The 23,489-nt window shown below is 44.5% G+C and overlaps 1 protein-coding gene, 1 long non-coding RNA gene and 1 pseudogene across 3 annotated transcripts in view; 1 reads left to right on the forward strand and 2 right to left on the reverse strand.

Annotated features, from left to right (window-relative positions):
• The window catches only part of LOC121649389, a 12,242-nt gene extending 4,204 nt beyond the window's left edge, over positions 1-8,038 (reverse strand). The window contains exon 1 of the long non-coding RNA XR_006012110.1: positions 8,024-8,038. This is a non-coding gene — a long non-coding RNA (uncharacterized LOC121649389). The remainder of the gene's footprint in view (positions 1-8,023) is intronic.
• The window catches only part of c5 (complement component 5), a 99,763-nt gene extending 88,993 nt beyond the window's left edge, over positions 1-10,770 (forward strand). For both annotated transcript variants that reach the window (XM_042000151.1, XM_042000152.1), the window contains exons 37-42: positions 6,799-6,904; positions 7,154-7,237; positions 7,357-7,446; positions 7,639-7,731; positions 8,294-8,432; positions 10,529-10,770. In XM_042000151.1, coding sequence (XP_041856085.1) covers positions 6,799-6,904; positions 7,154-7,237; positions 7,357-7,446; positions 7,639-7,731; positions 8,294-8,432; positions 10,529-10,664 — 648 coding nt within the window. In that variant the 3' untranslated portion in view covers positions 10,665-10,770. The remainder of the gene's footprint in view (positions 1-6,798; positions 6,905-7,153; positions 7,238-7,356; positions 7,447-7,638; positions 7,732-8,293; positions 8,433-10,528) is intronic.
• LOC121649383 overlaps positions 1-23,489 on the reverse strand; it is a 543,071-nt pseudogene that overhangs the window by 352,557 nt on the left and 167,025 nt on the right.

Here is a 23,489-nt window from a genome sequence, read left to right on the forward strand (position 1 = left end):
GACGGAGTTAACATGACTTATAACCCACACACTTCCCCATGATCACTGACAGGACTTAACATGACTATAACCACACCACATCCCATGATCATGACTGCAACTTAACATGACTAGAACCCACACACTTCCCATGATCATGATGAAACTTTAACATGCTATAACCCCACACACTTCCCATGATCACGACGGACGTTAACATGACTATAACCCACACACATCCCATGATCATGACGGAGTTAACATGACTATAACCCACACACATCCCATGATCACGACGAACTTCACATGACTATAACCCACACACATCCCATGATCACGAGGAACTTAACATGACTATAACCCACACACATCCCATGATCACTGACGGAGTTAACATGACTATAACCCACACACATCCCATGATCATGACGGAGTTAACATGACTATAACCCACACACATCCCATGATCATGACGGAGTTAACATGACTATAACCCACACACATCCCATGATCATGACGGACTTAACATGACTATAACCCACACACATCCCATGATCATGACGGAGTTAACATGACTATAACCCACACACATCCCATGATCATGACGGAACTTAACATGACTATAACCCACACACATCCCATGATCACGACGGAGTTAACATGACTATAACCCACACACATCCCATGATCATGAAGGACTTAACATGACTATAACCCACACACATCCCATGATCACGACGGAGTTAACATGACTATAACCCACACACATCCCATGATCACGACGGAGTTAACATGACTATAACCCACACACATCCCATGATCACGACGGAGTTAACATGACTATAACCCACACACATCCCATGATCATGACGGAGTTAACATGACTATAACCCACACACATCCCATGATCACGACGGACTTAACATGACTATAACCCACACACATCCCATGATCATGACGGAGTTAACATGACTATAACCCACACACATCCCATGATCATGACAGACTTAACATGACTATAACCCACACACATCCCATGATCATGACGGACGTTAACATGACTATAACCCACACACATCCCATGATCACTGACGGAGTTAACATGACTATAACCCACACACATCCCATGATCACGACGGAGTTAACATGACTATAACCCACACACATCCCATGATCACGACGGAGTTAACATGACTATAACCCACACACATCCCATGATCATGACGGAGTTAACATGACTATAACCCACACACATCCCATGATCACGACAGACTTAACATGACTATAACCCACACACATCCCATGATCATGACGGAGTTAACATGACTATAACCCACACACATCCCATGATCATGACGGACTTAACATGACTATAACCCACACACATCCCATGATCACGACGGAGTTAACATGACTATAACCCACACACATCCCATGATCAAGACGGACTTAACATGACTATAACCCACACACATCCCATGATCACGACGGAGTTAACATGACTATAACCCACACACATCCCATGATCATGATGAACTTAACATGACTATAACCCACACACATCCCATGATCACGACGGAGTTAACATGACTATAACCCACACACATCCCATGATCATGATGAACTTAACATGACTATAACCCACACACATCCCATGATCACGACGGAGTTAACATGACTATAACCCACACACATCCCATGATCATGATGGACTTAACATGACTATAACCCACACACATCCCATGATCATGACGGAGTTAACATGACTATAACCCACACACATCCCATGATCACGACGGAGTTAACATGACTATAACCCACACACATCCATGATCACGACGGAGTTAACATGACTATAACCCACACACATCCCATGATCATGACGGAGTTAACATGACTATAACCCACACACATCCCATGATCAAGACGGACTTAACATGACTATAACCCACACACATCCCATGATCACGACGGAGTTAACATGACTATAACCCACACACATCCCATGATCATGATCGAACTTAACATGACTATAACCCACACACATCCCATGATCATGATGAACTTAACATGACTATAACCCACACACATCCCATGATCACGACGGAGTTAACATGACTATAACCCACACACATCCCATGATCATGACTGAACTTAACATGACTATAACCCACACACATCCCATGATCATGACGGAGTTAACATGACTATAACCCACACACATCCCATGATCACGACGGAGTTAACATGACTATAACCCACACACATCCCATGATCACGACGGAGTTAACATGACTATAACCCACACACATCCCATGATCATGACGGAGTTAACATGACTATAACCCACACACATCCCATGATCAAGACGGACTTAACATGACTATAACCCACACACATCCCATGATCACGACGGAGTTAACATGACTATAACCCACACACATCCCATGATCATGATGAACTTAACATGACTATAACCCACACACATCCCATGATCACGACGGAGTTAACATGACTATAACCCACACACATCCCATGATCATGATGAACTTAACATGACTATAACCCACACACATCCCATGATCACGACGGAGTTAACATGACTATAACCCACACACATCCCATGATCATGATGAACTTAACATGACTATAACCCACACACATCCCATGATCACGACGGAGTTAACATGACTATAACCCACACACATCCCATGATCATGATGAACTTAACATGACTATAACCCACACACATCCCATTATCATGACGGAGTTAACATGACTATAACCCACACACATCCCATGATCACGACGGAGTTAACATGACTATAACCCACACACATCGAATGATCACGACGGAGTTAACATGACTATAACCCACACACATCCCATGATCATGACGGAGTTAACATGACTATAACCCACACACATCCCATGATCAAGACAGACTTAACATGAGTATAACCCACACACATCCCATGATCATGACGGAGTTAACATGACTATAAGCCCACACACATCCCATGATCATGATGAACTTAACATGACTATAACCCACACACATCCCATGATCACGACGGAGTTAACATGACTATAACCCACACACATCCCATGATCATGATGAACTTAACATGACTATAACCCACACACATCCCATTATCATGACGGAGTTAACATGACTATAACCCACACACATCCCATGATCACGACGGAGTTAAAATGACTATAACCCACACACATCGAATGATCACGACGGAGTTAACATGACTATAACCCACACACATCCCATGATCATGACGGAGTTAACATGACTATAACCCACACACATCCCATGATCAAGACGGACTTAACATGAGTATAACCCACACACATCCCATGATCACGACGGAGTTAACATGACTATAACCCACACACATCCCATGATCATGATGAACTTAACATGACTATAACCCACACACATCCCCTGATCACGACGGAGTTATCATGACTATAGCCCACACACATCCCATGATCATGATGAACTTAACATGACTATAACCCACACACATCCCATGATCACGACGGAGTTAACATGACTATAACCCACACACATCCCATGATCATGATGAACTTAACATGACTATAACCCACACACATCCCATGATCACGACGGAGTTAACATGACTATAACCCACACACATCCCATGATCATGATGAACTTAACATGACTATAACCCACACACATCCCATTATCATGACGGAGTTAACATGACTATAACCCACACACATCCCATGATCACGACGGAGTTAACATGACTATAACCCACACACATCGAATGATCACGACGGAGTTAACATGACTATAACCCACACACATCCCATGATCATGACGGAGTTAACATGACTATAACCCACACACATCCCATGATCAAGACAGACTTAACATGAGTATAACCCACACACATCCCATGATCATGACGGAGTTAACATGACTATAGCCCACACACATCCCATGATCATGATGAACTTAACATGACTATAACCCACACACATCTCATGATCACGACGGAGTTAACATGACTATAACCCACACACATCCCATGATCATGATGAACTTAACATGACTATAACCCACACACATCCCATGATCACGAAAGTTAACATGACTATAACCCACACACATCCCATGATCACGATGGAGTTAACATGACTATAACCCACACACATCGAATGATCACGACGGAGTTAACATGACTATAACCCACACACATCCCATGATCACGACGGAGTTAACATGACTATAACCCACACACATCCCATGATCACGACGGAGTTAACATGACTATAACCCACACACATCCCATGATCACGACGGAGTTAACATGACTATAACCCACACACATCCCATGATCACTGATGACTTAACATGACTATAACCCACACACATCCCATGATCACGACGGAGTTAACATGACTATAACCCACACACATCCCATGATCACTGACGAAGTTAACATGACTATAACCCACACACATCCCATGATCACGACGGAGTTAACATGACTATAACCCACACACATCCCATGATCATGGAGAACTTAACATGACTATAACCCACACACATCCCATGATCATGACGGAGTTAACATGACTATAACCCACACACATCCCATGATCACGACGGAGTTAACATGACTATAACCCACACACATCCCATGATCATGACGAACTTTAACATGACTATAACCCACACACATCCCATGATCACGACGGAGTTAACATGACTATAACCCACACACATCCCATGATCATGACAGACTTAACATGACTATAACCCACACACATCCCATGATCACGACGGAGTTAACATGACTATAACCCACACACATTCCATGATTATGACGGAGTTATCATGACTATAGCCCACACACATCCCATGATCATGATGAACTTAACATGACTATAACCCACACACATCCCATGATCACGACGGAGTTAACATGACTATAACCCACACACATCGAATGATCACGACGGAGTTAACATGACTATAACCCACACACATCCCATGATCATGACGGAGTTAACATGACTATAACCTACACACATCCCATGATCAAGACGGACTTAACATGAGTATAACCCACACACATCCCATGATCACGACGGAGTGAACATGACTATAACCCACACACATCCCATGATCATGACGGAGTTAACATGACTATAACCCACACACATCCCATGATCAAGACGGACTTAACATGACTATAACCCACACACATCCCATGATCACGACGGAGTTAACATGACTATAACCCACACACATCCCATGATCACGACGGAGTTATCATGACTATAGCCCACACACATCCCATGATCATGATGAACTTAACATGACTATAACCCACACACATCCCATGATCACGACGGAGTTAACTTGACTATAACCCACACACATCCCATGATCATGATGAACTTAACATGACTATAACCCACACACATCCCATGATCACGACGGAGTTAACATGACTATAACCCACACACATCCCATGATCACGTCGGAGTTAACATGACTATAACCCACACACATCCCATGATTATGACGGAGTTATCATGACCATAGCCCACACACATCCCATGATCATGATGAACTTAGCATGACTATAACCCACACACATCCCATGATCACGACGGAGTTAACATGACTATAACCCACACACATCCCATGATCTTGACAGACTTAACATGACTATAACCCACACACATCCCATGATCATGACAGACTTAACATGACTATAACCCACACACATCCCATGATCATGATGAACTTAACATGACTATAACCCACACACATCCCATGATCACGACGGAGTTAACATGACTATAACCCACACACATCCCATGATCACGTCGGAGTTAACATGACTATAACCCACACACATCCCATGAATATGACGGAGTTATCATGACTATAGCCCACACACATCCCATGATCATGATGAACTTAACATGACTATAACCCACACACATCCCATGATCACGACGGAGTTAACATGACTATAACCCACACACATCCCATGATCATGACAGACTTAACATGACTATAACCCACACACATCCCATGATCACGACGGAGTTAACATGACTATAACCCACACACATCCCATGATCATGACAGACTTAACATGACTATAACCCACACACATCCCATGATCATGATGTACTTAACATGAGTATAACCCACACACATCCCATGATCATGAGAAAGTCAGGAAAGGTTGGGATTGGGGGCAAAATCTGTCTAGACAGTGAATGTAGCATTGTCCATATTTAAATACATGTGCAGTAGGAAAAAGTAGCAAAAGTAGTGAATTAAAAGTTGTTTTAAAACAATGGGAAAGAGGAAAAACTTGTGGGGTGAAGTATTTCTCATTAAAGACTTTGGTCATTTTTTATCTATGGTTTGAAGTTTAATTGTTCCTTTAACGGTCTGATTAAAACATTAAACAGTAACTGTTTTTAAACACTGAATAAAAATAAGGTTTTAATGGAAACACTAAATAAAAAATCTTTACCAACGAAACTATCCATGATATTATCATAATACTAACAGCTGAATTAAGTTAGAGGATGTCTTAGTGAGGCTAAACGAGGAGCCGTATGAGCTGAATCTTTAAGAAGAGCTGGACTTCCCATCACTGATGTAGATCAAATTGAAGTTGCTGAACTTAGTCATCGATCGATGCTTCAGTGTTTGTGATCTATGAATGTCTCCAGCCAACTCCAGTGTTGTTATTTCCTGTCTCGGAAAACCGCTGTGACTTCCTGTTTGCCTTCCAGGTTCCCTCAAGTGTTTTCCTGTGTGTCGGCTTTCGGATCAGATCCAGGTTCAAGGTGCTCGGAGGCAGTGAGTCTTTGCTAACTGTCACAGAGCCCAATGACAAAGGTGAGATTCAGAACCGGCAGTGCATGCTGGGATTTGTAGTCTGATTATCTGAGAAGCTTCTTCATCAAGTCACCTTTGTCTCATCTTAGTTTCTGGTACATTTGTTCTTTTTTTCTTATTTTTAATCTTACATTGAGGAACAAATAGGGTACATACACAATATTAGTTTTGCAGAGGTGTGCAGGAGACATCGTGCCAGCAGCCTCCCATGCTGCAGGGAAATAACAGCTGACTGTGTTTGTCTTTCAGGCAGCATCTGCACCAGACCCTTCTCCGACGAGCAGCAGAAGCTGCAGCGCCTCTGTGTGGGCGAACACTGTCAGTGCATGACAGGTAATGCCCGGTCTCACCTCTGATTGGCCCGTCACACCCACAGCTGATATCAGAGCATGTTTGCCATCTGTTACGAGCTGATCGGGGACTTTAACGCTTGTTTCTGTGCTGCTCTGCAGCTGCATGTGCCATCTTCAGAGAAAACCTGGACACAACGCTGACATATGAAGCTCGGAAACAGGAGATCTGCAAACCACCCTACAAATATGGTGAGACTGCTTTTCTAAATGACTTTAAGGGTTTGTATATTTATTAGTTCTCACTGGTTGGTTCTAAGTGGTCGGTTCTCATTGGTCAGTTCTCATTGGTCGGTTCTCATTGGTCGGCTCTCATTGGTTGGCTTGCTTTTTACTTCTGATCTTGTACAGACAACATGTTTGTCTCTGCATTTTCTCCTGCAGCCTTCAAGGTAAAAGTGACGTCCAAATCTTCAGAGGGAGACTTTACAACCTACAGAACTACCGTAGTGGAAGCGGTGTTCAGCAAAGATCAAGGTGAAATACTCAGTTTGCATCTTCTTGTTACCATGGTAACATGAAGCAAGCCTATAAGTGGACTGGTGTGTCCTCAAACATGTGGCATACCGTTAGGGAATGAAACAGTAGGATGTGATCTTGGAAAGAAAGTGAAATGAAGAAGTTTAAAGAGGAATTAACAACAGAATAATTGTGATTTTAACCCTTAAAACTCCTTTAGTTTCCTTTCTGGTCTATTTTCACCAGTATGCCGGAACGATAGACGATAAATCTGTTTTTCATGAACGGTGGCGCCAAAAAGCAGCTGAACTGGAGTTGGTTTAGTGAGGATAGCAGGAAAATAGTAGCAGGAATAACTGGAAATGAGGAAAAAGTGGAAACATGGAAATAGTTTCTGTTGTTCTGGTCAGCCTTTATGCTGCTAGCCTGGTTTATACTGGGATTAAAAGCTTCAGCTTCTACAGACTGGTTCAAGTTAACATGAAGAAATGAAGCGGATCAGATATGGGAAATTAATTGTTTGGAATTTTAAGGTAAAAGAAAATTTGGATCTCACTGTGTTTGTGTTTTTGTGATGCAGACTATAAGAGTGTCCATCAAGATACAACGATAGACCTGGTGAAGAAAGCCTCCTGTCTCGGGGTTGAGCTTAAAGTGAACCAACGGTACATGCTCATCGGATCAAGCGGGTCAGAGTACAAAGATAGAAACAAATCCAAGTAAGTCTACTCCAGCCTCCAGACCCCTGCACTCCAAGTCAGTCAAATTACCTTACCCAGAGTCCTAAGATCTGTTTCTGAATGACTTCAGGTTAGAGGTGTGTGTTTGTTGTGTTTAACTGGAAGAGACTGAGCTTTATGGAGAACATCAGGATCAGTACATGTCTGTCTTTCCCCTCTGACGGCTGAGGTAAAACATGTATCACATGACTTATAGGAAAGAATCTCTTTGTTCTGATCATTACAAGAAGTTAATGATTTATCAGATCGTAGAGGCTTTGCTTCATGCTGTCGGTCTATGTGAGACCAGATTAAAAGACAAACTTTCTTCTTTATAAAATCAAACAGTTCACATGTTGCTTGTTCCTTCACACGACTTCTAAAGGCTCGGAAACGCGCTGAACCAAATATGGTCATGAACCAAAATAACTCAACTAGCTCAGGTCCTGAGAAAAACCCTCAGGCCATTTCCTGGTATCCTCCGCTTCAGACCGGCTTCTGGACCAGTTCCTGGTATCTAGAACCATTCTCCGCTTCAGACCAGTTTGTGAACCAGATGAATCCAGCATCATCTCTTTTGCTCCTGGAGGAGGGTTTACCTGAAACCAAGCAGGCCCAGTCTCGTTCTGACCTGTTTCCGGTCTGCTGTTCATTAATCAGCTGATCCTCAGACGAGGTCGCTGACTAGTTCTAACCCATCCCTTCTTTACATCCTCTGTCTGATGGAACAAGCTCAGTGATCCAGAATATCCAACAGGTTGGTCTAGTCCTGGTCTTCAGGCTTACAAGCTGTGGTTTGGGTCTTCTTGTATTCAGTCATCAGACTTCTGCAGGTTTGTGTGATGATGTCGAGGAAGATGTTGTTTAGGTGTGAAGTCATCCACGTTATCCAGGGAGTACTGAACCTGTGGATGAGAGCAATACCGTTAGTTCAGCTTCCTTCAGGATGAATCCTGGATCTTTCTGCTCCAGGAAGTACGAATGTTGGTGTTTTTATAGCATCATTGCTATGGGGGTTTGGGGTAAACGGTTGTTTCACCCTATCGAGGCCTAGACCCTGTTTACACCACAATTCCACACAAGATCCCACATTTTTACCTCTCCATAATCTAAATAAATGTATTTAGCAGGGTTATCAAAGTTAACACGGACTCTTTTTAACAGCACATCCAGGTGTGCTTCCAGGAAGTGATGCAGGTTGTGGTTCTGAAGCAGAAACGGGTCTTTTGGTTTTGGTACATTTAGAAATGGATGTAAAATATGTGATTAATTACGAGTTAACTCGGGACATTCATACGATTAACTGTGATTAAATCTTTTGAAAGACTGATCCTAATGTTAACACAACAGTGGTGTGAAGATTCCTCTCTGTGCAGATGTAAAGGGGTCTGGAAGCGATGCAGAGTGCATGCCTGGCCTGTAGAGGGCGGTGAAGTGCAACAACACCCCGGTGTGTGAGAGGCAGATTGATTATCTGGTGCATGTAATTTACGCATCTTTGCTGGCAGCATAAAAGTTGCATGAAAAGTTGGTTTTGAGACCCAATAACTTTGCCATTGTTGTTGTTGTAGTTGTTGGGCTGTTTGGTGATGTAAACATCAACGCCATCGCTGATTTCATTCCAGTTAACAGGCACCATTCACCTTGAGTTTCTAAAAATCTCCACTCTGGGGCCCGTTCTTAAACCTTTGCTGTTGAAGAACAGACTAGTCCACTAGAAACTCTGTTACCGTGGAAACAGGAGGCCAAAACTCAGGAAAGGTCTGTGCTTCACTGTCTCTGCATCGCCGTGTAAGAAGGGTCCTAGGAGTCCAGTCTATGTTGTCTCCATCAGAAAGGTTGCTAGGACATCCCGGTGCATAACACATTAGCTCCGAGCTAAAATGAGCTCCAGTAAAAGGAGAAAGCAGCTCCAGCTTTTATCTCCTCAGGAAATAAAAAAATATGCTACAGTCCATTTTTATGGTAGGAGCCATTTGAGCATGCTTGAATGTGATTGGCTCAGAATGTGGGGGGCAGCTGGACCATTCTCAGTGAGTGTCTTTATTTATTTATCCCTGTAACGCTAACCGCCATGTTGTGTTTGTGTTGGTCAGGTATCGTGTTGCCCTGGACTCGGACACGCTGGTGGAGACCTGGCCCATTAACTGTGAATCTCCAGAGTGTTCAGACTACCTGGCAGCCATGTCCGACTTAGCTATAAATCTTGAACTGGATGGTTGTGATGATTAACAAAACTCTGCTGCAGCTTTTAATACAACCAATCACAGAGAAGATTGGTTTGATGAGCTCATCCTTACATCCTTCATAATCAGTTACCAATAAAAGTTCAATAAACTCCCCGTGTTTGGTCTATTTTTAAAATAAGAAAAGTTTTTTACTATCAAACTTATTTTTAATATTTCAGGTTTTCTTAAATATTTGCTGACAAATGAGGCTTTATGAAGATTAAAATCAGGCTAAACAAAATTCTTTTCATTTTGCAGATATAATAGAATTTGGAGGAGTTTTTAAATCACTGAATAAAATAAATATTTTTAATAATAAAATGAAAAAAAAAAGAGCCAAGTTAGAGTTAGGCAGCAAAGCAGGAAAAGGAAAAGCGGTGAACAAAAACTTCCAGATTTATATAAGAGCGTGCAAGCACGTCCCACATCTGTTTCTATTTGTAATCCAAATCAATTCTAAAGTGGGCGCATTCGAGGGAGTGCCTTGCCCCGTCCTTATGGTGTCTATAAAATTCAATTCAATTCAATTCAATTCAATTCAATTCAATTCAATTCAATTCAATTCAATTCAATTCAATTCAAATCCTTTATTGTGCCCAGAGGGAAATTGATTTTGCAGCCAGAACACAGACAAAGGACAGACATCACAATGATCGATCAAAACCAAAATCAGAACCATGGCATATGTCAAGAAAGAGATACACACAATCCAAAACAATAAATGAGATTAAATAGGGTAAATAAAATCACAGCCTCTCCAAACTCCTCCCATGCCTCAACAGGGAGGCGTCCAGGAGGCATCCTAACCAGATGCCCGAGCCACCTCATCTGGCTCCTCTCGATGTGGAGAAGCAGCGACTCTACTCTGAGCCCCCCCCCGGATCATCGCGCTTCTCACCCTATCTCTAAGGGAGAGCCTGGCCACCCTGCAGAGAAAACTCATTTCAGCCGCTTGTATTCGCGATCTTGTTCTTTTGGTCACTACCAATAGCTCATGACCATAGGTGAGGGAACGTAGATCGACCGGTAAAGCTTTGCCTTTTGGCTCAGCTCCTTCTTCACCACAACAGACCGATGCAGAGTCCACATCACTGCAGACGCAGCACCGATCTGCCTGTCCATCTCCCGCTCCATCCAGGGGACATGGTTGAACACCTTCTCCAAGTCCACAAAGCACATGTAGACTGGTTCAGCAATCTCCCATCATGCCCCCTCCAAGACACTGAAGAGAGTGTAGAGCTGGTCCACTGTTCCACAACCGGGACGAAAACCACACTGCTTCTCCTCAATCAGAGGTTTGACTATCTGACGGACCCTCCTCTCAAGCACCCCTGAATAGACCTTCCCAGGAAGGCTGTGGTGTGTGATCTCCACACCACAGTAGTTGGAGCACACCCTCCGGTCCCCCTTTTTGAAGAGATGGACCACCACCCCAGTCTGCCAGTCCAGGGGAACTGTCCCCAATGTCCACGAGATGTTGCAGAGGCATGTCAGCCAAGACAACCATACAGTATCCAGAACCTTAAGTAACTCTGGGGTGGACCTCACCCGGAAGTCCGGAAATCATTCTCCATGGCCTCTCCAAACTCCTCTCATGCCCGAGTTTTTGTCTTAGCGACCGCCGAGGCTGCACTCTGCTTAGCCCGCCGATACCCATCAGCTGCCTCTGGAGTCCCACAGGCCAAAAAGGCCTAATAGGACTCCTTCTTCAGCTTGACGGCATCCCTCACTGCTAGTGTTCACCAACGAGTTCGGGGGTTACCGCCACGAAAGGCACTGTTCTGTTCTGTTTATATCTGTGTTGGGGGCGCTGTTTCTCACATGAGTTCTCTGTTCGTGCATATTGTGTTGTGGCCCTTTAAGGATTGTGAATGTAAGTGTCAGTAGGTCATGTGACTAAGAATCAGGAAGTATAAGGAAGCATGGTGTTAAGAAGGAGTTTAGCTGACTGTCAAGTTGTATTCAGCACATATAGCGAGGACAGTACAGTGAAACCACGGCTTCTAGCAGGCAAGATAACGCAGTTCAAGCTGGCAGATGATAACAACACCATCCCATGCAGAAAGTGGATGACCATCAGAGTATTGTATAAACAGAGACACAACACCAGACCGTACCATGGCTGAGGGGGCACCATCCTTTAAAACACGGTCTTATGCTTCAATGCGATCAGGTGGATCATCAACTGGATCTGCAGCAGCAAAAGCCAGAGCAAAGGCAGAAGCCGCAAAAGCACGCCTTGCATATGCTGAGGAGGAAATCAACCTAAAGCTAGAAAAGGCAAAGTTGGAAACGTCTATGGAAATGCTTAATTACAAAAAAGAGACAGCTGCTGCTATTGCTGAAGCAGAAGTTCTTGAAGCTGCATGTGATTTGGACAGTGAAAAACACAGTTGCAGCTTGAGGTTAGACTCTATGCCTTTGGAACCCACACAACGCACCCAACAATATGTTGTCGATCAAGCCAAAGCTAGAAAGACAGGGCTCCAGCTGTGTAATGATGGGGCATCTGTGAATATAGAGCCAGGTCCCAGTTACAACACTTCAACTGCAGCTCTAAAACCTGAGGTCAAACCTTTTATCCCAGATCAAACCAACACTGTCCTGCCGTCACTTCATCTTACCCCACCGTGAACACACAAGTACGAAGATGAATTTCTAAATGAGCCACTTGAGGTTAGGTTCGAGGATGACGAAGCTATGCCTGCACGATCTACTCAGACCTATCTCAAATCACCAAACACAAACTGTGACGACCCAAACGTAAATGACTTTGTAAAATACCTTGCTCGTCGTGAGCTTGTGGCTACAGGTTTACTCCAATTCAATGACAAACCCCAGAACTATAGAGCTTGGAAACGCTCATTTCTGACAGCAATCAACGGTTTGAACCTGTCGTCAAGTGAGGAGATGGACCTTCTACTAAAGTGGCCAGGCAAAGAGTCGGTGGAACATGTTGAACGGATAAGAGCAATACACATCAACCATCCAGAAGTAGGGTTGGAAAAAATATGGGACAGACTCGAGCTAACCTACGGTTCAACAGAAGTGATTGAGGAAGCTCTGTTCAAACAGCTTGACGCCTTCCCAAAAATAACAAATAGAGACTATTCCAAACTGACAAAACTAAGTGATCTGTTGATGGAGCTTCAGTCGGCTAAGGATGAAGGAGACTTGCCTGGCCTTTCCTTCCTTGACACCGCAAGAGGAGTTAACCCGATAGTACAAAAACTCCCTTTTCGTCTGCAGGAAAAATGGACATCAGTGGGAGCATCCTACAAGCGACAAAAGCGTGTTTCCTACCCTCCATTTTCCTGTTTCGTGGACTTTGTTAATCAGGAGGAGAGTATTGGCAATGATCCAAGCTTCAATTTTATCTCCCACACTGACACAGCTCCTAGGGCAGAGAAAACGTTTTGGACAAACAAGCAAAGGGAAGTTGCCATACACAAAACTGAGGTGTTTCTAGGAAGAGCCAAAGACACCAGCCGACCTCCTACAAAATCTGATGACTGTGACAAACTGTGCCCTATTCACAGAAAACCACACCCATTGCGCAAGTGTCGTGCATTCAGAGAAAAGCCCATAGAAGACCGCAAGCAGCTCCTGAAGGAGAACAATGTGTGCTTTAAATGCTGTTCTTCATCATCTCATATAGCAAAAAACTGTAAAGCCAAAGTTCAATGCCTCGAATGCAAAAGTGAAAGACATCACACTGCTCTGCACCCTGGGCCCATGCCCCGGACCGAAAAGGTAGATCCCTCTCCAGAGCATGGCGGGGAGGAGGAAGAAATAGAACCTCAGCCTGATGTCACCAACAAATGCACAGAGGTCTGTGGAAGAGACCAGACCGACCAATCCTGCTCTAAGATATGCCTCGTAAAAGTGTATCCAGCTGGCCAAAGAAACAGAGCAATAAAGCTGTATGCTATTCTAGATGAACAGAGTAACCGGTCGCTAGTTCGTTCACAGTTCTTCCACCTGTTCGACGATCAAAGCCCAAGTGCTCCCTACACGCTGAAAACATGTGCTGGAGTGAAGGGATCTACAGGTAGAAGAGCTAATGGCTATGAAGTGGAGTCTCTCGATGGAACTGTCTGTATTCCATTGCCTAGCCTTATAGAGTGTAATGACATTCCTAACAACAGGGACGAGATCCCAACTCCAGATGCAGCTCTTCATCACCCACACTTAAAGTCACTGGCTCACCATATTCCAGACATTGACCCACAAGCTGAAATCATGCTCCTCTTAGGTCAGGACATTATCAGAGTGCATAAAATCCGCCAACGGGTGAACGGTCCACACAACCTACCTTATGCACAGAAGTTAGATCTGGGGTGGGTCATTGTAGGCAATGTGTGCCTGGGAAATGTTCACAAGCCACCCACAGTCAACACCTTTTACACAAATACGACACTGCAGGGCCGACCCACTCTCTTTCAACCATGTCCTAATGTATTCAATGTCAAGGAACGATATAGTGATGTTCAGGTCACCAGTCACTCACCAAATTCTCAGGAGTAAAATAACTGTGATTCTGACCACCTTGGATGCGCAGTGTTCAATCGGACAAAGGACGACAATCAAGTGGCACATTCAATTCAGGATGCACAGTTCATGAAAATAATGGATCAAGGGCTAACAAAGGACTCAAATAGCAGTTGGGTAGCCCCCCTGCCCTTTAAGTGCCCATGCCAACGCCTTCCGGATAATCGTCCACAAGCAATAAAGCGTCTCATGTCTCTCAGACGCAGCGTCGACAGAAATCCTGAAATGAAAGATCACTTCCTCAAGTTCATGCACCAGATGTTTGAGAATGATCATGCTGAGTTAGGCCCTCCTCTTAACGAACAGGAAGAACGGTGGTATTTGCCAATGTTCGGTGTGTACCATCCTAAGAAACCAAAAAAGATTAGAGTGGTGTTCGATTCTAGCGCCCAATATGAAGGCGTGTCGCTCAACAATGTTTTATTGACTGGGCCTGACCTGAACAACGCACTGCTTGGTGTGCTAATACGTTTCCGCAAAGAAGCAATCGCCTTCACTGCCGATATAGAACAGATGTTCTACTGCTTCTTAGTCAGAGAAGAAGACAGAACCTTCTGCGGTTTCTGTGGTTTAAGGACAATGACCTCTCAGGGGATATTGTGGATTGTCGTATGAGAGTCCATGTCTTTGGTAATAGCCCCTCACCTGCCGTGGCTATTTATAGCTTACATCAGTCTGTGCAAATCAACGAGTTCCAGGTTGACACCGATGTCAAAGACTTTGTGATGCGTGACTTCTATGTCGACGACGGTTTAAAGTCCCTGGCTACTGTTGAGGCCGCAGTCGACTTGCTAAAAAGGACACAGGACACATTATCCAGATCAAACCTGAGGTTGCACAAAATTGCAGCAAACAACAAAAAGGTCATGGAGGCCTTTCCATCCAAGGACCATGCAAGTGATCTCAAAGATCTGGACCTAGATGCTGACATGGTACCGATGCAGCGTAGTCTTGGACTTGATTGGAACCTCCAATCAGACTCTTTCCTCTTCGCTGTCTCAGGAGAAGTGAAACCCTACACTCGACGAGGCGTGTTATCTACTATCAACAGCCTTTATGACCCTCTGGGGTTTGTGGCCCCAGTCACCATTCAAGGTAAGGCTATATTGAGAGAACTAACTGTTGAGCGCAGTGACTGGGACGCTCCACTGCCTGAAGAGATGGAAGAAGCCTGGTCATCCTGGAGAGCTTCATTAGCTGAGTTGTCCAGTCTGTCCATCCCTAGACCTTACATGGAAACGTCACCAACAGCAGCAGTCAGAAAAGAGCTGTGCGTCTTCTCTGACTCATCAACAAAAGCCATCGCTGCTGTCTCATACCTGAAAGTCACAGATTCTGCTGGACACAATCACGTGGGGTTTGTAATGGGAAAAGCCAAGTTAGCCCCTCGTCCTGAACATACTGTACCAAGGTTGGAACTCTGTGCAGCAGTTCTGGCTGTTGAGTTAGCAGACCTAGTTTCAGCTGAACTGGACGTCCAACTTGATGCCGTAACATTTTACACAGACAGCAAAGTGGTCCTGGGCTACATTTGTAATGAAATCAGATGCTTTTATGTCTATGTCAGCAACCGAGTACTACCTATTTGAAAATCTTCCCATCCAAGTCAGTGGTTTTATGTGCCAACAGACCAAAACCCTGCAGATCATGCAACTCGACCTGTCGCTGCAGGACACCTGAAACATACCAACTGGCTGACTGGACACAAGTTTTTGCTGAGATCAGAACCAGGAGTCTCTAAAGACACCTACAATCTTGTCGAGCCTAACTCAGATCCGGACATCAGACCTCTAGTGTCCACTTTAAGCACTACAGTATCAACCAAACAGTTTGGCTCCCAAAGATTCGCCAAGTTTTCATCTTGGAAGTCTTTAACTCGTGCAATCACTCACCCCATATACATTTGTCGTCGTTTCAATACAACCCTACCAAGAAACAGCCTTTGTAAGGGCTGGCATTACTGTGAAACAGGGACCACTGTTGAGGAAAAAGATCAAGCTTTAGCCATCATCATCCGAGCAGTGCAAGAGGAAGTCTATGTTCAAGAGATCAAATGTATCCAAAATAACAAGAGGATTACAGAAAACAGTCCTCTGAAACGTTTGGATCCCTTCATTGACACTCATGGCCTACTAAGAGTTGGAGGCCGTCTCCATCATTCAAGCCTCAATCAAAGTGAAAAGAATCCACTAATTCTCCCTGGCAAACATCACGTTACAGTTTTACTCATCAGAGAGTACCATGAACAAGTCCACCATCAAGGCCGTCTCTTTACGGAAGGGGCTATACGTTCAGCTGGTTTTTGGATAATTGGTGGAAAAAAGAAAGTGAGCAACATAATTCACCACTGCACAACTTGCAGACGGCTCAGAGCCCCAGCCAGCATTCAAAAAATGGCCAGCATTCCAGCAGATTGTCTTTCTACAGACCCTCCCTTTACAAATGTTGGCCTGGATGTGTTCGGCCCTTGGGCTGTGTCCTCACGTCGGACCAGAGGAGGCCTTTCACACAGTAAAAGGTGGGCCGTAATCTTTACATGTATGAGCATGAGAGCTGTTCATATCGAAGTCATAGAGTCCCTAGACACGTCGTCTTTTATCAACGCACTAAGGCGTTTCATGGCTGTTCGTGGCCCTGTCAAGCACATCCGCTCAGATCGTGGCACCAACTTTGTTGGTGCATGTAAGGAATTAAAGATACCCTCTAACATTGACGAAACAACGGTGAAAAAGTACATGTCAGACCAAGGATGCAGTTGGACCTTTAATCCTCCACACGCTTCCCATTTTGGAGGAACATAGGAACGCATGATTGGCCTTGCAAGGAGAATTCTGGACTCTATGCTCCTTCAACTGAAAGACAAGCTTACTCATGAAGTACTGACAAACTTTATGGCAGAGGTAGCAGCCGTAATTAATGCCAGGCCCCTGATTCCTGTGACAACTGATCCTGATGATTTGTTCATACTCACGCCAGCTGTTCTTCTCACACAAAAGGTGAACATTCTGCCTGCTCCTGCTGGTGAGTTTGGAGCTACAGACTTGTACAAACACCAGTGGCGACAAGTCCAGCACTTGTTAAACACATTTTGGGACAGATGGCAAAAGCAGTTTCTTCCAACACTTCAAACACGCAAAAAGTGGCAATCCACTCATCCAAACATCAAGCCCGGATCGGTGGTTCTCTTGAGGAATAGTCAAGTACAAAGGAATGAATTGCCTCTTGGACTCGTGACACAGTCCTTCTCCAGTCAAGATGGGAAAGTACGCCAGGTTAAGGTTAAGGTTGCTAAACCAGGTGGGACTGCACTTTTCCGTAGACCTATTGCAGAGATAATTATTCTTCTCTCCCCGAATGCTTCAGTAGATGAAGTGTAGTAGATTTGTTTAGTGGCATTTAATCACGCCAGGCGGGGAGTGTTCTGTTCTGTTTATATCTGTGTTGGGGGCGCTGTTTCTCACATGAGTTCTCTGTTCATGCATATTGTGTTGTGGCCCTTTAAGGATTGTGAATGTAAGTGTCAGTAGGTCATGTGACTAAGAATCAGGAAGTATAAGGAAGCATGTCTCTGAAAGCTGTTGTTTATCACCCGAGTTAATCAAGCAACATCTGCATACATCTTATGCCTTTGGTAGCATTGTGGGTATGTATGAATTGTTACTTTGGTTATCTTCATTTGCACATGATTATTTTAAGAAAATTGTTGATTTGTGGACTTAAAAAACTACGCTATATTTCAGTGTTATGGTACTGCGATTGCTGACAAGTACACCTTTCTGGGGCATTTAAGTTTATGTGAAAGCAGTTATAAATATTTAAAAATACAATTTAATTCATGTTAAAATATATTACATAGCTAAAACCTGTGACATGTTATTATAATTTGGTCACTTCATTGTGGAGACTTGGTAGACATATGTATACACTGTATTGCATTTATACATGTTAAAAGCAGACATAGAATTGATTATGTCTTTTGTATGTTACAGTTTCACCTTTTCTTACTACATCAATAAACCTGTGGACAATGGGACAACTGTCTTCAGAGTCTTGGTGTTAAGAAGGAGTTTAGCTGACTGTCAAGTTGTATTCAGCACATATAGCGAGGACAGTACAGGCACCGACGACCTTACAGCCACAGCTCCGGCTGGCCACCTCAACAATAGAGGCATGAAACACAGCCCACTCAGACTCAATCAGTTGATCAGTAGACAGCTCCGCCCCTCTCTTCACCCGAGTGAACAAGACATGCGGCCGCAAGTCTGAAGATACCACTACAAAGTCGATCATCAAACTGCAGCCTAGAGTGTCCTGGTGCCAAGTGCACATGTGGGCACTCTTATGTCTGAACAAGGTGTTCGTTATGGATAGTCCATGACGAGCACAGAAGTCCAGCAACAAAACACCACTCGGATTCAGATCAGGGGGGCCATTTCTCCCAATCACGCCCCTCCAGGTCTCACTTGTCATTGCTCACGTGAGCATTGAAGTCCCCCAGCAGAATGAGGGAGTCCCCGGAAGGAGTGCTCTTAAAGAGGGTCCAGGCCCTCTTGAGGACAGTGGTTCCAGAGCCCAAGCCGTGTGTCGAGGTGAGTCCAACTATATTTAGCCAGAACCGCACAACCTCGCGCACCAGCTCAGGCTCCTTCCCTGCCAGAGAGGTGACATTCGACATTCCTAGAGCTAGCTTCTGCAGCCGAGGATCAGACCGCCAGGGTCCCCAGCTCTGGCCGCTGCCCAGCTCACACTGCACTCGACCCCTATGGCCCCTCCTGCAGGTGGTGAGCCCTGCAGGCCTCACTGTCATTGCCCAAGGGGCAATGTCACCCTTTCGAGCTGTGCCCGACTGGGCCCCATGGGCAAAGGCCCTGTCACCAAATGTTCACCTCTTTGCCTCACCTTAAAGCCTGGGTCCAGCCCACATCCAGGCAAGGGAAACCTGGGTCCATGGTTTGTTGTTGTCATAGGGGTGCTTTGAGCCATGCTTCGTCTGGTCCCTCCCCTAGACACCTGTTTGCCACGGGTGACCCTACCAGGGGCACAAAGCCCCCGACAACATAGCTCCTAGGATCATCAGGAGGCGCAAACCCCTCCACCACAGTAAGGTGGCGGCTCAGGGAGGAGCTGTGACCTGATATGAACAATCCAAAGCCACAATAACTAGCAGTGGCCTGATATTAACTAACTAGGGCTAGTACAGTTAGATGGAGAAGGACGGATGGAGAAAGAAAGAAACAGAAGATGGACAAAAACAGAACAGAAAACACATGGACCAACCAACTAAGTTTACAGTTTTAGACACTTAAAATATTGGATTCAGCATTGTGGCTAGCATGTTTGCAGCTTAAAGCTCACTCGGTTTTAGCTAACATGTTGCCAATGCTACCACCAGCTGACTTCCATTAGATTTTTTTTTTTTTTCAAAAGTCAGAACCATGCGATGATCTTTCACGTATCACGGTTATAGGCTGTCTTTAAACACTGATTATTATTTATTTAATCTCTGATATTGCAGCGGGGAAAGAGGGGAAAGATACAATCTTATTTTAATTTTAACTTGCCTAATTTTTCCATCACTGGTTACATAATATTTTTCACAATGATTACCTCATTAACCAGTATGATCAGGCTGTTTGCCACAGTGGGATTTGGGGTGTTGTGTGGTGTGTTGCGGTGGGAGCGGAGCATTTCTGAGTGAGGCAGATTGTATTACCTGCAGCTGAAGAACTGTATCTGTCTTAAAGTTGATTTTGAACTTCAGTCAGACTTTAGCGGACACGCGTGCGCTCTCTGTCAGCTGACGACAGTGTGCTATGGTGAGTGAAAGCTGCAAATTTAATGCACACCAAGCACGGGAGAAGGCCAGCCAGCCCTCACGTCGCCACATCAACGTCTGAAATTTCAAGTGGTATTTTGCTAGGCTGCTAAAGACAGATTGGTGGTGATGATGTGGCGACATCATGAAATGAATGTCTAATGGTGGCGACGACGCGGTGGCGTACCTTGAAATTACGTGTCAAATCCAAATCAGATTATTAACGGGTCTCACCTTACGTCGCCTCAAGAACTTGTCTCCCCTTACATCGCCTCAAGAACGGGTCTCACCTTACGCTGCCCCAAGAACGGGTCTCACCTTACGTCGCCTGAAGAACTTGTTTCCCCTTACATTGCCTCAAAAACGGGTCTCACCTTACGTCACCTGAAGAACTTGTTTCCCCTTACATTGTCTCAAGAACGGGTCTCACCTTACGTCACCTCAAGAACTTGTTTCACCTTACTTCGCCCCAAGAACGGGTCTCACCTTATGTTGCCTCAAGAACGTGTCTCAACTTACGCTGCCTCAAGAATGGGTCTCACCTTACGTCACCTGAAGAACTTGTTTTCCCTTACATTGCCTCAAGAACGGGTCTCACCTTACGTCACCTGAAGAACTTGTTTCCCCTTACATTGCCTCAAGAACGGGTCTCACCTTACGTCGCCTCAAGAACTTGTTTCACCTTACCTCGCCTCAAGAACGTGTCTTACCTTGCGCCGCCTCAAGAACGTGTCTCACCTTACGTCACCTCAAGAACCTGTTTCACCATACGTCGCCTTTGGAACATGTCTCACCTTACGCTGCCTTAAGAACGGGTCTCACCTTACGTAGCACCGCAGCCTCGTAGCAAGAAGGTTGCTGGTTTGAATCTCGGCTGGAGGGAGGTTCGAATCTTGAGGGCGGTGGCCTTTCTGTGTGGAGTTTGCATGTTCTCCCCGTGGTTTCTCTCCGGATACTCTGGCTTCCTCCCACCGTGTTAGATTAGTTGATTATGTTAGATTAATTGGTTACTCTAAATTCTCCCTAGGAATGTGTGCGAGTGTGAATGGTTGTGGATGGACAGGTGAGAGGCAGGTACACCCTGGTACCTGTCTCTCACCTGTTAATGCTGGGATAGGCTCCAGCTTACCCACGACCTATAATGGACTAAGCGGCTCAGAGAATAAATTTCAATGAATTTATGAATTTATTGTCCACGGTACTATTTGACAGATAACTGTTGACAACTTGGGAATGCACACAATTCCAGGTTTCACAGACTGTGGTCTATGTCTATGTCTTCTGCTCTTGATTGAAAAAGATTAGTCTGGAACATTTATAAGAATGAACACTAAGGCTAAAAAATTGAGCTGCGCAAAATTACCTATAAGCAAACAAACAAAGAATAAAATACAACATAAGGAATAAAAATAAAAATATTTATACACAACTTTGGACTGGATTTGGAATGACATCTTGGCTACCTCATCTCTACAACATCAGGAGGATCAGACCCTACCTGACTGAACACACGGCCCAGCTCCTGGTCCAGGCTCTGGTCATTTCACGCATTGACTACTGCAACTCCTCACTGGCTGGCCTGCCTGCATGCTCAGTTAAACCTCTGCAGATGATCCAAAACGCAGCAGCACGTCTGGTCTTCAACCAGCCCAAAAGAGCTCATGTCACTCCGCTGCTAATCGCTCTCCACTGGCTTCCAGTTGCAGGTCATCAGATTCAAAGCTCTGCTTCTGGTTTACAAAACAATAACCCAAACGGCTCCGGTCTACCTTCACTCCTTAATCCAGAGCTACACTCCCTCTCCACAGTTACGCTCTGCCAGTGAAAGACGCCTAGTGCTCCCACCACAAGGTGGCGCCACATCAGTAGCTAGACTCTTCTCCTCTGTTGTTCCCTGGTGGTGGAACGATCTACCAAACTCTGTCCGATCCGCAGAGTCCTTCTCCACTTTTAAAAGCAAGCTAAAGACTCAGTTGTTTAAGGAGCATTTCCACACTTAGCTTAACTCTTCTACTCAGAATGAGTTAGAAAGATTTGTCCAGATCTTTGGCTCAACCAAGTACTGAAGAAGTTGTGGGCCCTAGATGATGCTGTGGGATGAAATCGTGATTTTGTATTTAAACAAAATGGCATACAAAAAGCGTGTGTGTGTGTATGTGTGTGTGTGTGTGTGTGTGTGTGTGTGTGTGTGTGTGTGTGTGTGTGTGTGTGTGCGCACTGCCTCTAGCACTACATGACAGCACCTGGGTCCAATTGGACTTCCAGCAGTCTGACTACCACATAATGAAGTCCTTCCTGGTTGGTTTCTGCTGGTGTTGTTCTTCCTCTCAGTTGAAAATCAATTTGGATAAAAGCAGCTGCTAAATGGCTGTAGAATAGAATAGAATAGAATAGAATAGAGTCAAATAGAACAGAACAGAATAGAATAGTGAGTAATTACATTTTATTAATTTCAAATACAAA

This window comes from Melanotaenia boesemani, chromosome 11, assembly GCF_017639745.1.
Source record: "Melanotaenia boesemani isolate fMelBoe1 chromosome 11, fMelBoe1.pri, whole genome shotgun sequence".
In the NCBI taxonomy this organism is placed as follows: Eukaryota; Metazoa; Chordata; class Actinopteri; order Atheriniformes; family Melanotaeniidae; genus Melanotaenia; species Melanotaenia boesemani.